The following is a 16,568-nucleotide window of genomic DNA, read 5'->3' on the forward strand; positions in this document are numbered from 1 at the left end:
CTGTCTCCCACGTTCGTACGACACCGTGCTGTCCTTTCTTACCTTACAACCTTACTCCTGAAAGTCAAACCCCCAGAATCAGTCTCAACCCCAGGGCTCAGGAGGAAGGCGGGGGCCGCTGTCCGCGGGGCGGGCACGGGAGGGCAAGAGCGCTTTGGCGTGGCCACCGGGCCCCCCTCTGGCCTGGCAACCACCCCTCGCTCAGCGAGAAGCAAGACTGACACAGAAGATAAAGTAACTTGTGGACAAGAGTCCTGAATTAGAGGAACACAGAGCTTGTTTAAAATGCCCATGCGCGTTTTATTAATAAAAACTAACAGTGCCAAGTTAAACAAGTCAAACAATTAAAGTCTCTTTATATTCCATAAAATATTACAGAAAAGTTTATTTGTGTTTCAATAAAAAGACTATTGTTTAGAACAGGCAGCTGACAGCAACTGTGCGGTTAATGGTTCTTTGTGAATAAATTTTAAAAGGGACTACTGCCTGTCCTGAAATTCCTTTTTCTTTTTATAAAAAAAGAACTATTAAAAATGATTGACAAATTCTGAGTTAAAAAACTGTTAGAACATTCTCTCTATTTAATGTCAACTTCATCATAGATTACAAGAAGATGCTCACGAAACAAAGACGACGTTTGTTTCCGTTCGTGTCCTCAGATGACAGACGTGTGGGCCTGTAAGCACGGACACGAGAGTCCACGCCCGCCTGTGAGAAATCAGGCGGACCCCCACGAGCACGCGCGCCCGAGCCTTCCACCGCTCTCACGGCTGCACCAGCACGGCAGGAAATTTGACCAAACAAAACAAAAACAAAGAACTTCGCAATCTGCTGCAACATAGAGAAAAAAGAAGTATAAACTCGATGGAATCACACAGTCAATATAATTTAAGGGAAAAAAAAGTCACGATACAGTTAATGGCGCTGGACGCTGAAGAGCAGAGCCCGCCGCTCGCCGGGCCCCGGACGCCCCGAGACGCGACGGCATCGGAGGGGCCGCTCGCTCCCAGCAGCTGCACCGCTCCCGACACGCGGCGCCCAGGCGCACAACCGAGCCCTCGGGCGGCAGGGACGGAGCGCCCCCGCTCCGGCGCACGCAGCAAGGAGGGAGCAAAGTGAACTCTGAACGAGAAACAGACGTGAAAACTAAATCCCAGACAGTGAAGAAAGGCCCTGTGTCGCCGCTGACGTGGAAGCGCACCACAGCTCACCCGAGACCCCGCGGAACACAGCCCTCGCCTGCGGGCCAGAGCCGCACGCAAGGCCGGGCCACAGCTCACGGCCAGCGCCCGGGAAGGAGGCCGAAAGGAAACAGACGGCCACAGCAGAAGCAGTCTCTCCCGACGCAGACCGCGAGGGCGGGCCGCGGGCGGGCGTCAGTCCTCCTCCTCGTTCTCATTGAAGTCGTCGTCCTCCTCCTCATCCTCCCCGACGTAGGACACGGGGGTCTCCACCCGGGAGCCGCTGTACTGGGACCCACTGGAGCTCGTGGCCAGCATGCCGTCCGCACCATTGGTCAGGTCACTGTGAGGACGAGGCGAGACAGGGCGGTCAGGCAGAGTGGGGAGCCCCACGCCTGCACCAGCGACCCCAGCACTCCGCCTGAGCCCAGCCTCCACGACACAGAACAACCGAAACAAGGCAACGCCAGCAGCCACGGGGTCGGGGGCTACGTCACACACGGAACCCCACGTGCTCAAGCTGCAAAACCACAGCTCCTTCTTCCAGGCCTTGTACTTGGGACGCCCTTGATCTCCAAGGGGGGGGGGCAGGTTAGGAAAAGGGGCCCCAGGAAAGGACAGAGGACCCTCCAAAGCAAGGCTCCCCGGATAGCAGTGCATGGGAGGTGCCCAGCGAGGTGCATACGCATGTGTATGCACATGTTGTGTGTGGTTGTGCGTGCGCATGTATGCACGTGCTGGGTCTGCTGTGTGCACACGTGTGCACCTGCTGTATGCGTGTGGCTGGGCGTGCGCATGCAGGTGTTGGGGGTGTGCGTGTGACTGATGCGTGATGCTGTGTCATGCATGTGTCAGTGACACCCAGGCCCCACCCTCAGCTCCTCTGGCCCAGGGCAGAGCCAGGAAACTTGAGCTGAGACAGGTGAGCCTCACACAGCTGCTCTGCAACCTGAACTCCAGAATCAACTCCAAGGACCCCACAGCTGTCTCCCATCTGGCGAAATGGCACTTGCTGAAAGGCTATGGGCTAGCGGGGTGGAGCCCACAGGCGCAGGGAGGCGGAGCTGCAGGGCGGGGTGCTGTTGGGAAGCAGGCCTCTCCGCCCTACACTCTGTCTTCAGACGGGTGTCTGGAACCCGTCTACGCTGCCACTGTGCCCCTGGGAGTCTCGACGGGGGACATCTAACCATCTCCATCACGCCTGCAGGGGGCCTACTAGCATCTGAGCCCCAGGGTGTCGCTAACAGCTCACAAGGCACATGGCAGCGCGCACGAGAGAGTCATCTGGCCCCAAATGTCAACAGCGCCTCAGGCAAGGCCATGGCCTAGAACAGAGAGATTCTAAAAGCCAGGATCCTGAGGAAAAACTTCCGGGTTCAGCCACCTCCCAGCACCTGGCAGAGTGGGTCAGACACCATCTTGGGGCACCGGCAGGTGACAGCCCATACCCACAAGATGCACACGTCCGCCCCGATGTATAATCTGCTCAGATGGTTGTCATCAAAACTCATTGTGATTTCGTAGTATTTGAGCAGCAAGAAAACGTATCCTAAGAAACAACAGATACTAAAGGGATACCAGTCTAGACTTTAAAGCTCAACAGAGATCCTCCAGATTCGAGCCAGACACTTCCCACAAGCACACAGGGGTTCGGGGTCACCCCAGGAGAAGCCCCACGCTCAGCATCCTCTCTGCTACTCAACTGGAAGGCGACAGGACACAGAAGGACAGAACTACCCAGGAGACACTGCTGTTCTAGACTCGAAAAAGAGGGGGCTTGGGGCGTGGGCTGACTCACGAGCACGGCTCTCATCGGGCAACCCAGAGGGGAGCCCCCAGTGTATGGCACCCACCCCTGCCACAGGCCAGAGCTGGGGCGCCAAGGAGCGCTTTTCTTTACACACAACCCTACGCGTATGTTTTCTACTAGTGTTTAGTAACACCATACGATAGAAACTATTAAACGTTAGGCCCTTTGACAAAGGAACTCCACATCTGTGAAATCCAGCCCAGCAAAAAAGGCAGAAAGGGTAAAAAAACTTAGCCCTAAAGCCGCTTCAAACTGCACCTTTTCCTATAAGCGGGAACGACCTAACTGCCCAAGAAACTCTCGTGCCTTCATAAAATAACGCCAGTTTCTACACTGGTTTTCTTTCTGAAATGGTAGTGAATTTACTTGCCTTGTTACAAACCTGACGCGAGTCTCCGAAACTCGAATCAATACCCAAATCCTGTCTCTTGGAATAACCAGTGCTCAGCATCCCAAAGACTGACCTCCACACACACACACACAGCGGGAGGGTTACAGTTAAAAACTGGGCTGCTCTCCGCCCAAACCTGACCCGGACCAGACGCCCCACAAAGGACTTCAGTGACGACCCCGTGGCCAGTCCATCTCACGGTGCAGGCCGGGAGCCTCACCCGAGTCACAGAACCCTGGAGTGCAAGACGGCCACAGAGCACCGCATCACCCTTTTGCAGATCAGTGCATTTTGTTGAATCTACAGACTACTAATCTATCTCTTATTTCAAGAAACTAAACATCTATTAATATCTAGAACTGATAAGATAATGTGTATAACATATAATATGACGTGAAAGTTAATAAAACCATTGTTTTGCCAATACTTAATATGGAAATTATCTTACACTAATCTTTAAAAAACTAAGATAAATACTCAGGGATGATATAATTCTGCTTTGGGGGATAGCTAAGTCAAAGGCTAGTATGTTTTGATTTAAATAATAAAACTTCACAAACAAAAAAAAAATACACACAATAAATAGTAAAGTGAAAAGAGGGGGCACCTGGCCAGTCAGTGAAGCATCTGCCTTCGGCTCAGGTCATGATCCCAGGGTCCTGGGATCAAGCCCCGCAGGGGATCTGCTTCTCCCTCTCCCTCTGCCGCTCCCCCCTCCCCAGCTCATGCTCTCTCTCTTGCTCAAATAAAATCTTAAAAAAAAAAAAAAAGAAAATTTTATGTACAGTGTGACCTCAAGTGTGTTCACCTCAGTGCGTTAAGCAGAAGTAGGAAACACAGATGGAGAAACTCCCCATCCCTCAGGCTACCTGCAGGGGGGCTCAGGCAGTCTGGGTCCCACCGCACCGCATGCTACTTTTTAAAAAATAAAAGTCATGGGGCGCCTGGGTGGCTCAGTCGGTTAAGCGACTGCCTTCGGCTCAGGCCATGATCCTGGAGTCCCGGGATCGAGTCCCGCATCGGGCTCCCTGCTCGGCGGGGAGTCTGCTTCTCCCTCTGACCCTCCCCCCTCTCATGCTCTCTGTCTCTCATTCTCTCTCTCTCAAATAAATAAAATCTTTAAAAATAATAAAAATAATAAAAATAAAAAATAAAAGTCACGTGTCACTTTGAAGTTTTAGGGAGAAGAAACCATAAGAGGCTCCTGTCCACCCAGTGTACAAGCCACGGGGGGCCTTTGGGGTGCACAGCTCGAGAGGAGCCCTGGCTGGGAGTGGCCAACGCCGATACTGCGGCCAGACTGGGGGGTCCCCCCACCCATGCAAGGAGCCAGTCGGAGCCAGAGGAGGGGCTGCCTGCAGGAGAGCCAGGGCCCCGCTCGGCCCAGAGCCGCAGTCACCTGGCAGAAAGCCTTGTGCCATTCGAGGTCGAAACCGATGACGTGACGAACACCCCTCCGACTGATCCCTGAGCCATCTCTGAAAACACAAAAACACAAAGCAAAGGTCACAAGAGAGGCTCACGCTGCCACGAGGTGGGTACGGGCCAGACAGCTGACCGGCCAGCGGTTTCTCTGCCGGGACACCGGCCATCCTCCCAAGAAGGCGCCCAGTCCTTAATTTACGTGACACTGTCGGAAAGCGGAAAGTGGGGCCGCGGGCGGGAGAACCCCGACTCCCCAGCCTGGAAGACGGCACGCACAGGGGCGCGGCCAGCGTCAGGGGCTTCTACGGTGCGCCGGCTCTGATGCGGCTCTGGGGGGCAGGCCCAGCAGCTCTCTCACCACAAAGCGCCCACCGCCCCACAAAGGCGTCCCAGCAGGTAAGGGCGCAAGAGAAGCAGAGCACAGCTGCCCCAGCAAACACCTCCTCAGCCCCGCGTCAGGAGGAGGCGCAGACAACCCCCTCGGAGCCTTTTCTGGTTACCTGCCCACGCAGGCCACCCACCCGCCTCGGGGGAGCCGCCACGCCCTCTGAGAATTCCAGTCTCTCCCTACTTGAACCCGGAAGGTGAAATCCTAACTTAACACCTTCATCACATAAACTACACCGGCAAACCCACAAAATGCCATCGTGGCCTCCATGCTCCATGGTCCCCACAGGCACCCTGCCCGCCACCCCCGGCCCCCCCATCCCCCCGGCCTCCCCCCAGTCCGGCTGCCGAGTGCAGAGTCGGCCTCAGCAAAGGTGGGCCACACGTCCAGAGTGGGGTCTGGCCCCGCGGCCACCAAGGGAACGGGACACAACGGACCTGTCACGTAGGGTTCCAGCGCTTTCGGCACCAAACTTCTCGCCATCTTCAGGTCTTCGGCCGAGCAACTTCCAGACTCCAGCCCGCAGGCCATCCCCATGCGCTTCAGCACCTCTATGTCATCGTGGATCTCAAACGTGTTGTCAAAGTTGAACAGATACTCGAACCTGGGGGACAAAGTCACCGTCAGAAAAGGAGTCACTTGCCACGTTCGTTGCAGCGCAGGGCCCCGAGCGGAGACGCCCCACTCAGCCCAACCTCCCTCGGCCCCCCCCACTTCATCCGGCACCCTCCAAATCCCAGCCACTCGGAAGCGGTGGCGCATCACAAAGCTCCGCGGCCCGGGCGGCCCCCGAGCGTGGGCAGCCCACCTGCGCCCCAGCCGACAGGGAACCCTGGCCGCTGTCTGTACGAGGGTCAACGGCTCTGCTAGCAACAACCTGACAGAGTCCGTTTCCCTTTTACAAGGTGAACACAAAACCAGGTTCGTGAGAAGGAAATCTGTAACTTCGTCACGCCACAGGACTACTGAACAGTCAGACACTTCCACGAAGAAGTGACGGGCGTGCCGCTGACAGTGAGGGTGGCCTTCTCCACCGGCCTGAGGCTCAGCTGGGACCTCAGGGCGGGGGCCCACCTGTCACTGGACCTACTTGTCGTTGGAAATGCTGCAGTCGATCACAGTCTTCTTGCTGGTGTTGACGATGATGAAGGGCAGGTGGATGACGGAGTTGGGAGGAGGCGGCCGGCTGGCCTGCTGCTCCGCCTGGCGGTTCCTCTGCACCAGATTCTTGAAGGCAATTTGCTATAAAAGATGAGCCACCAGCACGTGCTCGCACCAGCTGCCACCAAACTAAAGCCTTGTCCCTGGGCGTCGCGGACGACCCGCCCAGCCCCCCAGGGCAGCAACGGGGGTTGAGCCCCTTGAGGGGTCAGAGCAGCTGGGGGATGCCGGGCCAGGCCGAGCGCGCGCACCCTGAAAACCAAACACCCCGAGGGGAACGGAGGCAGGTGCTCACGCCGCTAAGACAGAAACCTCTCCCAGGAGGGTTACAAGAAACGCATCAATGCTGAAGCTACACCCCTCCTGTCCCTTCCATGTCCCAAGAAGGCGGACGTTCGGCTGAGCACCCGGAGCCTCCCAGAGCAACAACAGAAGCAGACCCGCGGGCACGGGGCTCTCTGGTGACACACACCTTCACGCTAACTCCCCTGCAGTTAAAGCCAGAAAGCACCCTCCCGCCACAGTGCCCCTCGAGGGGACCTGGGGCTCACAGCTTAGCAGGAGAGGCGGTGACTGGATCTTTTCTGTGACTGGATCCCTGCTGTGGATGCCGCAGGGAACGGAGAGGAAGAAAGAGGGACCGCTGCCCAGCAGACGTGTGCCTGCTCTTCTCCTGCGTCCCTTGGCCCGAGGCCGCTTCCCACCCGCTGAAGCACTCTCTCCCTGCTCTGGATGCCTCTGCTCGGGCAGAGGAGCAACCCCGGTGCCCCCATGCCCAGCGCATCCAGCGGGGCAAGACGCACACCCTCAGCTGTGGTCTGCGGGTGCTGGGCCAGCACGTGTCCCAAGCCCCTCGCTGACCCCTCCTGGCCCTTCCCCGTGTTCGAGTATCTCCCAACATCAGCCACTAGGCCTGTCCTCAGCCCCCGCTACACGTCCCCGCAGGGTCCCAGGGCTCCCCCATGCTCCTCCATGCTCCCTCCACTCTCCCTCCACAGGCACCTCAATAAATCGCTGCTGAGCCATGCTCCCTTCCTTGGCCAGCCACCACTTCCATGGCCGCTGCCCCCACACCCCAGGCCCCCGCCAGACAGCACCACACGGCCTCGGTCCAGGGACCGGCCACCCCTTACAGCAGGCCCCTGATGCACATCTGTATTTCTGCCTCCAACCCTGAATGGGCATCTCCAGGACCCTGCAGGATGAGGGCCACACCTGGGGACATCTCTGCAGATGCAAGGGATGGCGACTCATGTCCACCATCCCACATGCTGACCTCTGACCCACAGTCGCCATTTCACACCCCTGGTCTGGGGTCTGGTGCTCAGAATGTACTTCATACCCGTCCCAAGGAAGCTTCACGTGCTGCCTTCCAAGGGGCATCCCTCCTGCCATTTGGACTTTGTGACAAGCAGCACACACGCGGCACGTTGTCTTACACATACACGCACTCTCTCTGGGAGGAAGGCCCGTGTCTGTAAGAGCTCATGTCGACAACACCTGAGCAGAAGCTCAGCGGGTGCTTGTGAAATGTCCATTCAAACTCTCAAAGGAGAGACTGTCCACGGCGGACACACGCCAAGGCCGCAGATAGTACTGAACCCTGCTTATCTGCATTTCCTCCTAGACCTGCGCTCTAGCACAGAGCTTGTAACCAAGGAGCGGTAAGAGATGGAAGTAAGAGCAGTGGTTAGGACAACGCCCGGAGAAAAGCCGCATGGACGCCCCTCCCGCCCTCCATCCGCACAGGAAGAGGCGCAGGCGCGGGACGTGCTCTGGGCCTTCCGATGTGTCCAGGCAGCAGATCAAGGGGCACAGGGGACGCCGCAGCGGGAGGGAGCCAGACTGGCAGAGAGCAGCGCCCTTACCTGCAGGATGAGCTCCTGAAGCTGAGACTGTTTCTGCTTGATCCTTTCCAGCCTCCTCTGCCTCTCCACCTTCAAAACAAAGACAGTGGCGTTACGAGGCATCCAGCAGCGCCCCCTAGGGACATGCTCTCGGAACCCGTTTGCCGAAATCTAAGGGCGGGCAAACAGACGGCCTAGAGCCGACCGGGCACGTGGGACAGGACGGGGCGGGGGGGGGGGGGGGGTCTCTTCAATCTCAAAACCGCACACTCTTCTCCATCTTCTCTCATCTTCTGGACACAGCGGCTGTAAGACTCAAACCCCACGACCAGGGAATTCCCTACGCTGGGGTTCGCTGCAGGCTGGACGGGCAGCACGCCAACGTTCGGTGGGCAAGCGTGGGGCCCGGGGGAGCAGCTGACCCCCAGTCCAGGCCAGGCACCCCCAGGACACACAACAGAAACGTCTGCTCCAAATACTTGTTCTGGGGCAAACCCACAGGGACGCAACGGGAAATAGAAGGTGAGCCGTGTACCTCTAAATTCTGACATTCCTGAGCCGAGTTGGTGGGCAGACCAATCCACTTGATCTCCTTCTTCTCCTTAGAGATGATGTTCATGGCCATCAACACGTTTAAGGCATCATAGACTCGCCGTCTTATGTTCTTCTGGTCGTAAGCCTGGTGGCAGACAAAGCATGAGTTTTCCAAACCGTCCAGAACAGCTCACAGACCCAGAACACATTCAGGAAAAGGCAGTGCCAACCTGCTCATGCCCCGTGAACCCCCCAGCAGCAGCTAGGTCACGCCCAGCACATCCCCACTGAGCCCCGAGGAAGAGGGAGTTTCTCCGGGGAGCTGGCCTGATAGGAGCCAGAGTCTGCGCATCCCACATCCCAGCATCTGGGGAGGGTAAGGCGTTGCGCCGCCAACAGGTCCAGGAAATTCTTTTGCACTGTCCTCTGAACTGTGTGTGTCTCCAGTTGTTTCAGAGAAACCCAGAGGGAGCCGAACGACGCTGGGGCGTGTCCCTGTCACGCGGCACATACTCACGGACTCGTTTGGTAGGATGTGGTTGTCGGCAGCACTGAACTCTGCGACCAGCTCATCGGCCACCTCGTTGTAGGACGTGGTCCCCTTCCTCTGCACCTTCTCGCAGACCTTCATGGAGAAGTGCCTCAGGCCCTTCCCGTTCTTCTCCCCTTTCCTGTGGCGCTTCCTTTGAAAATACAAAGACACAGCAGCACCCTCAGCACCCTCCGCGCCAGCCCCAGGGCGACACACGTTCACCCACAGGCTAGCAAGCTGGGCTCGGGCCAACACCCCGGGCACAGCTCCAGGGACCCAGCGCGCGTGCGCACAGCCCGCTGGGCACAGAGCGCACTGGACGCAGCCATGGGGCCAAGGCTCCCTTGCTTCCTTTAGGGGCCAGAAAACAAACTTTTAAGTGGCCAGGCCTCACATCTGCATCAGCTCCCCGGGAACACGGGGCAGACACCCGAAAGGGCAGGAGCCGGTGCGTATCTACCGCATCCTGATACACCAACACTGCTTCTTAAAAAGATGTCCACAGACGTGGGAATTACGGAACTTTTACTGCAAATTTAAGAACTTTGAGGGAAAATCTGAGCAGACTACGAGCCGAGGCGGCGTGGGGACCACATCAGCCGTGTGGCGGCGGCACCCGACACTGAAGACCGCAGTGCGCTTCAGATCGCGGGAAACCCTGCGTCTCAACTTGTTAAGTCACCACGCCAAGGAAAGGGTGGCTCTGAGTTTCTCACTGGATGATTCGGGGAATCATGATTTTTGCTTTAGAACCAATACAGACAATAATGCCAAAAAGCTTTGTTTTTGTTTTTAAGGAAAGTCACAGAGCTGACCTCTGAGTAAAACGGTTTTCTCACACGGTCAAGGTGACAGTGGGGGGCCTCCCGCGGGGTCACCGTGGGGCAGCAGAGTTACAGAGCTGCAGTGGGTGAAGCGCCGGCAGCCGGCACGTGGGCGCAGTGTTCCCTAGACGCTACTTTCCAGTGCAGACAATGGGAAAGGCGCCAAAGTCACCACAGCGCTGACAAGCCAGCTTCCTCCTCCTCTTCGGCCACAAGCTGCCCACCCCTCACGGTGCTGCCACCCCCGAACCGCGGGGGGAGGGGGGACAGCTCCCACCCCTTACGGTGCCGCCACCCCCGAACCGCAGGGCACAGCCCCCCTGCAGCCAGACTTCTCCTTTACGAGGAAAAGTGCACCTTGACTACGTCTATTCCGGGCACGACGGCCGGGCACGTGGCACAGAGAGCTGGGGGTTACAATTCTAGGCAATGTGCTCACCCGGCAGACCAAGGTGAGGGGTCTGAAGGCTGGTTCTGTGAGACAAAGTGAGTGTTAGGGGTGTGTGGGCTTCCTACCACGATAGTGTTGGGCGCTGCAGGTCTCTGAGGCGTACCAATTACCTACAGTCAAAAGAGACAATTCAGAACACAATCAGCAATCTCCCGCATACGACCCTGCCATTTTACCATTTCCCATTCTCTAGAGGTACTGCCGAGTTCCATAAACTACGAAGATTAGAGAACACGGTCGCGTGAGCACCAACAGCTGACACTGCTGAGCTAGAGACGCCATCAGTCGGCACTTCTGTTCTGAACGAGTCGTGTCCCTCACCGACTTCAGGTGTCTCCTCCGGTTCAACAAAAGCAGCAGGAACCATCCCACCCCAGCAAGCCCTAGCCCGACGGAACAGTGAGCCCCACGGAGGTCGCCCGGGGAGGTTGCCCTGGGGAGGTCGTGGTTAGTGGAGGGGCCTGCAAAGCGAGCCTCAGGGCACTGTTCCCGCCATTCCTCCGGCCCTAGTTTACTTTCCCTTCCTTTTAGTGACGCGGATGAGGATGAAACCCTCTCTTCCAGGGGGTGCTAAAGTAAGGCCAAAACACAAGGATCACACACCAGCCCACCCGCATGTGGGAGTCTCATCCCAAGAACTGCTTTGCGGGGGACCCTGCACCCCAAATAGTGCAGCATGCGGGGGCGGGGGGCAATCAGCACTGGGAGCAACAGACACACACCCCAGGGCGAGGGCAGCTCTGGGGACGGCAGTGTGACCCGCCCCGCACGTGGCTAAGTCTGAGCACCCCACACCATCTCTTTCCCGAAGGAAGGGAAAGCCCGGTGTGTCTTCAACAAGGACTTAGAATGTGGTCCCATTGATTAATATGCAAATATTCACACGGGGGACACACAGACGCTGCTGTGCAGTCAAGTCAGATCCCAGTTTTCTAGGATCCTGTACGTGACTCCACCCATACCAAAGAGCTGATCCAGGAAAACAGTTCAGAAACATGACTTCTCAGGTTCTGCACAGCCTAGCACCCCCGTGTGTCACCGTCAGGCACCAGGCGCTGGGGCAGCCCTTGGCGGGGGCGGGGCACAGCCTCGGGAACTGGCCGTGCCCGCCGGGCGGGCCCCTTCTTAGCAGGAGGCGTGTGCTGCCTGCTGGGGCCGGGGGACAGCTGACCGGGCTGACCTAGGTCAGGTCACCGGTCAGGGCTAACGACCCACAGGCCACAGAAAGAAAAAACACTCTCAATTTCATTCTTTTAATTCACATTTCCAATGATCAAAATTTCATCACAGTGCTTTCCAAATTGTGGATCACCTTCATTCAAAAGCCATGAAATCAAACAGCAAACTTTCTGAAAAAAAAGAGGACAGAAAAGAGAACAAGTCCCCAGAGAGGAGACGCGCCTCCCGAACCTTGTTTCTGTTAAGTGAGTGTTTTTGGGGCCCGGGCTCAATGTGGAGAACTTTAGCCAAGGCTCAAGGCCAACAGTTTGGGACACATGGAGGCCTGTGAGCTAGGCACTTACTGAACATGTTTTACATGGACTGGGTCGGAGAGTGGATTTGGGACACCAGCACCCACGCAGATGGGCAGGAGAGTCACCGGAGGGCTGCCTGACATGTGGTCTGGGCGCCCACAGCCAACACCCTTGCTCTTGTCCTCTCTGTAAGCTGGACCTCTTAGTGCAACTGGTCCAAAATGAGAACGAAAGTCAGAGGACCAGGCATACAGCAGGTGCTCAATAGCTGCTCACTGGATGACAGGGAGCTGTTCTCTCTCTGCTCCTCCCCCATCTTAACCGCTCTCCTGGAAACCGTGCCCGTGGGCACCGACTCGGGCAGGACCGGGGCCTGAGCCCCTCGAGAGCCAAGCCACGCTCACATCCCAGGAAGACAAGGCTCTCAGGTCACAATGCGACAGTCCTTCTGTCCTCAACCCTCTGGCAGACAAAACTGGGAGACCCCCGTGATGTGTAAGCTGTAGCCCACGGTGCTGGGGTTTGCGGAGGATGAGTTACCGTCACTAGCTGCCCCGAAACAACCAGATTCAGACCAGGGCCACAACTTTCAGGCTGATAAAGTTTAAGGCACCGACAGACAAATCTTCATGTTAATGTTCCTCCCTACTATTTACAACCATAAAAACAGAACTACTCCTATAATTAAGGAGGTATTCCCAAGCTAAATCTGCTGTGCTACATAGTAACTAAAAATAATGAGTTACAGAATAAAACACAAAGTGGAATATTTAACTTATATCAAAAAGACATTTGCTAAAAAGCTGTGATGAGCCAAATATGGTGGAGGACTTCGACACAGCGTTGCTTTGAAAAAAATCACAGCAACTCTGCCAGGAAAAGCAGTCATATCCCCTGATGGGGGTGAAGTGACGGGCACATGCACAGTTGCCCAGGGTGCTCACCCAGGAGTGGGAGCTCAGGTCTGCCCAGAGCAGTTGGGCAGTCAACATCCTTCTGTCACCACTACGCATGGCCCAGGAGGAGGGGCAGCTTCAATCTGACCAGATTCCGTCAGAAAGGGCCCCCTGAGCCGACAGGGGATCAGTAAGCAGGGGCACCCAGCACGGACCCAGGAGCACAGACCCACCTCTGCCTGCTGCTAGTGGGTGGGCCAGAGCAGGGACACCTGCCCCAGCACCTGACGGCCTGCAGAGCCCTGAGCCCACTGTGAGTCCTGCAAGGACCCCACCCTCATTTCCCAGGCAAGGGACGCTCACGCTGAGGAGGGTTGAGGCCAGGCACTGCCACCCCCACAACTCCACGCCCCACACTCTGGGGCAGACGTGGGGTGAGCGGGACACACGTAGCAGGAGGGCAAGGTGCCTGGCCTGAGCCCGCAGGCCAGGGGAGTGCACCTCGTCCCAGCACCGCAAGCAGCGCAAGCATCCGAGAGGGCACTGCAGAAGGCAGCCCTCACACCCCGACCTCTGCACCAGAGCCACAGGCCACCGTCCAGAATCGGCAAGCCCACCTGCCCAGGGCCCCTTACCACTTGCTGTGCAATGTTGACATTGGACTGTCCGAATGTTTTTGGCAAGAGCTGCTTCCCCAGCGTGTTCACTGTGGAGGGGTGGACAGCGACCAAGGACACCACGCCTGCAACGCAAGGAGGGAACAGGTTAGTTCTGTTCTGGATTAAGGCTAAACGGGACAGCTTCAGGACGATGCTGCTTCTAAGCAGAGATCCTTACTTTACCCACCTTAGGTCTACGGGTCAGCTGCCAATACTTCTAAGTTCAACTCTCATCTTCAGGCATCTGCGTGGGACATGACCACCTGCTCTCCCACCGAACCAGCCCCTCCTGGGTGCTTCTGTGTCCAGGAGGCAGGGGCTCAGGTGCCCCAGGCACATCACCGACCTGCCCTGAACCCCTGTGGGGCTGCCTGCCCATCTACGGAATATTCTGGTGGGGCTACAGGGTCTGGGGAGAGCAGCTCTTGAAAGCCTACAATTCTGTGACAATTAGAGTCTTTTAAATGCTCCAGCATTTCTCTCTCTGTTTGCAAAACGAGTTTAGAAATCTAACACTCTTGTGGCTCAGTCAGCTGAGCATCTGACTCTTGGTTTCAGCTCAGGTCTCAGGGTCCTGGGACTGAGTCCCACATCAGGCTCTGCACTCAGTGTGGAGTCGGCTTGAGGTTCTCTCTCTCCCTCTGCCTCTCCCAGCTCCACCCCCACGTGTTCATGCTCATGCTCTCTCCAAAAAAAAGAAAAAAAGAATTCTAAAGAAATCTAACACTCTTCTTCCTTGAGAAGTAGAATCACATCTCTGTTTCTAGGAAGAGAAATGCCTGGGGAGGAAGCTGCCCCCTCTTTGAACACACAGACGGACAACGAGGAACAGAAATACTCATTCCTTCAAGTGTTTGCTAAGAGTTCTGTATGCCTGGCTCTGTCTTTGGCGTTAGGAATATAACAGCGAATAAAAATGGTAAAACATTTTACTTTACATAATAAATAATAAAATCAAATGAAGTAGGAATGATAAAAATTCAAAATACAGAAACAAAACCCTTGCCCTGAAAGCCTCAAAAGGCAGAGAAAAAACAAAGGGAGTGTGAACAGAGGTGCCCAGAGACCCGGGAGGGCGAGCAGCATGCACACCGTCGGAGCCTTACTGAGAAGGGCCTGAGCGCCCTGGGGAGGAAGCAGACCGACTCCTGGTCTCCCGGTCACTGCCGCGTGGGGAGCGGAGAAACCCTGCTCGGGTTATCATGCCTTACATCCCCTGGCTCCTGGAGCAGACCAGTCTCCTGCGGCCACCCAGGGTGAGCACGGGACCCTGCGGCGGGCATGGGGATGAGGGCCTCGAGCCCGGTGGACAAGGATGACGTTTGCTCTGCTTCACAGGCTCTGCCTTGCAGCGGCCTCCGAATACGCAAACCCTGTCTGTCGTCCTCTAGCCTGAAGGCTCCTTTCTGAGCCCTTCACAGTCCACGCATTTCAAAGAACAGACTTCAGAATTCAGTCAACAGTGACTCTTACTGCTGTACCAACACTGAATAACGTCTTAACAGTGCAGGTCGACCAAACCAACTGGCTAAACATTTGTATTTTTACCAACCAATACCGACAGATATTTATTTTCTGTAAGTATCTGCTCTGAGTTTTTTATTTTCCTCTAAACATAGAGATCTGTATCTTAGCAAAAGCAAATTTTTAACAATTGTTTTAGATATGTAAAAGATGTTTTAAAAGATAACAAAATTATCCTATCTTGCACAGAGATTTATTATTATTTTTTTTTTTTAAGATTTTATTTGACAGAGAGAGACAGCGAGAGAGGGAACACAAGCAGGCGGAGTGGGAGAGGGAGAAGCAGGCTTCCCGCTGAGCAGGGAGCCAGATGCGGGGCTCGATCCCAGGACCTGGAATCATGACCTGAGCCGAAGGCAGACGCTTAACGACTGAGCCACCCAGGTGCCCCTTGCACAGAGATTTAAAACATCACTTTTCAGATTCATGTACAGGTTAGTAATTTGGTTTCTAGAAATACTGAACTGATTGACTAAAAAACATAAAATTATTTTTTTTAATTTGCAAATGATGCCCTGTCAACACCAGTGATCCAGGCGGTTCTTATGATGTTGTGCATTAAAGCTTACAAATAAATGATGTTAGAACACAGGGGCCAACGGGTCGGGCGCTCGTCTCTGGGGCTAACCTGCAGGTCCGCCACAAGGCCATCCACCAAAAGGACAACACAAACCACCCAAAACCCCAGGAACGTCCTTCTTAAAATTAACATGCTTAGAGCCCCCCCGCTCCCCGGCTGGGGGAACGAGGAGGAGAGCAGTTCGAGCAATGGCAGGGCTGAGAGGCAGAAGTGGATGGGGGCCCTTTCCTGGACGACACCACCTGTCCTTCCCACCAGGGTCTCGTCCTTGTTCCACTAAGTGAGAAACTCTTCAATACAAAGAATTACTCTGCAGACAATCTTGCTCCAGTACAAGCTAGGACTGACTACGACCATTCTATCCTACTTGCTGAAGAGGCTTGAGGAGCAGAGCTAACCTCGCCGTCCACAGACCCACCCCATCCCCGCCCACAGCCATCAGGGCTTGAGGGATGCACTCCGTCGTGTTTCATACTTTCCCACGCACATCCATGAACCCGAGAAAATACAAGTATTACTGATGTGGGCCTTTGAAATCTAGAAAATAACAGTCTGCAGCTTTGCTTACACTGTTGTTGGGACCCATCCACAGAAAGCTCTAGCTGATGCCTTTACCGCCGGTAACAGGTCGGCTGCATGAATGCACGGAAGCTCCTACTACAAGGCGGCGGCTAACGCCGGACGGGCCTCCTCCTGCTGAGTCTCCGGGGGTGCAGGGAGTCCAGGCAGCCTCCAGCTGAGTCCAGGTGACCATCTGTGTTTGGGCCAGGGCCATTCCGCACATGCGCGAGCAGACACACGCGTGCTCATGCACGGGCATGCGCCCCGGCACACGCACACATGCACACACGGACACGTGCATGGGCGCGCGCCCCGGCAGACACGCACGC

At 56.0% G+C, this 16,568-nt stretch overlaps 1 protein-coding gene across 2 annotated transcripts in view; it reads right to left on the reverse strand.

The window, feature by feature from the left end:
* Nucleotides 1-276: 276 nt before the first annotated feature.
* The window catches only part of TFDP1 (transcription factor Dp-1), a 40,850-nt gene continuing 24,558 nt past the window's right edge, over nt 277-16,568 (reverse strand). Inside the window, exons 4-12 of one of the 2 annotated variants that reach the window (XM_035003002.1) lie at nt 13,551-13,657; nt 10,533-10,567; nt 9,255-9,420; nt 8,739-8,882; nt 8,225-8,293; nt 6,286-6,437; nt 5,633-5,799; nt 4,782-4,860; nt 277-1,524 (exon numbers count right to left, since the gene is read on the reverse strand). In XM_035003002.1, coding sequence (XP_034858893.1) covers nt 1,377-1,524; nt 4,782-4,860; nt 5,633-5,799; nt 6,286-6,437; nt 8,225-8,293; nt 8,739-8,882; nt 9,255-9,420; nt 10,533-10,567; nt 13,551-13,657 — 1,067 coding nt within the window. In that variant the 3' untranslated portion in view covers nt 277-1,376. Of the gene's footprint in view, nt 1,525-4,781; nt 4,861-5,632; nt 5,800-6,285; nt 6,438-8,224; nt 8,294-8,738; nt 8,883-9,254; nt 9,421-10,532; nt 10,655-13,550; nt 13,658-16,568 lie in introns of both variants that reach the window. The other variant, XM_035003001.1, reaches the window with a different exon arrangement.

Source organism: Mirounga leonina, unplaced genomic scaffold (genome assembly GCF_011800145.1).
Source record: "Mirounga leonina isolate KUSES-001 unplaced genomic scaffold, KU_Mleo_1.0 Mir_127, whole genome shotgun sequence".
Lineage (NCBI taxonomy): Eukaryota > Metazoa > Chordata > Mammalia > Carnivora > Phocidae > Mirounga > Mirounga leonina.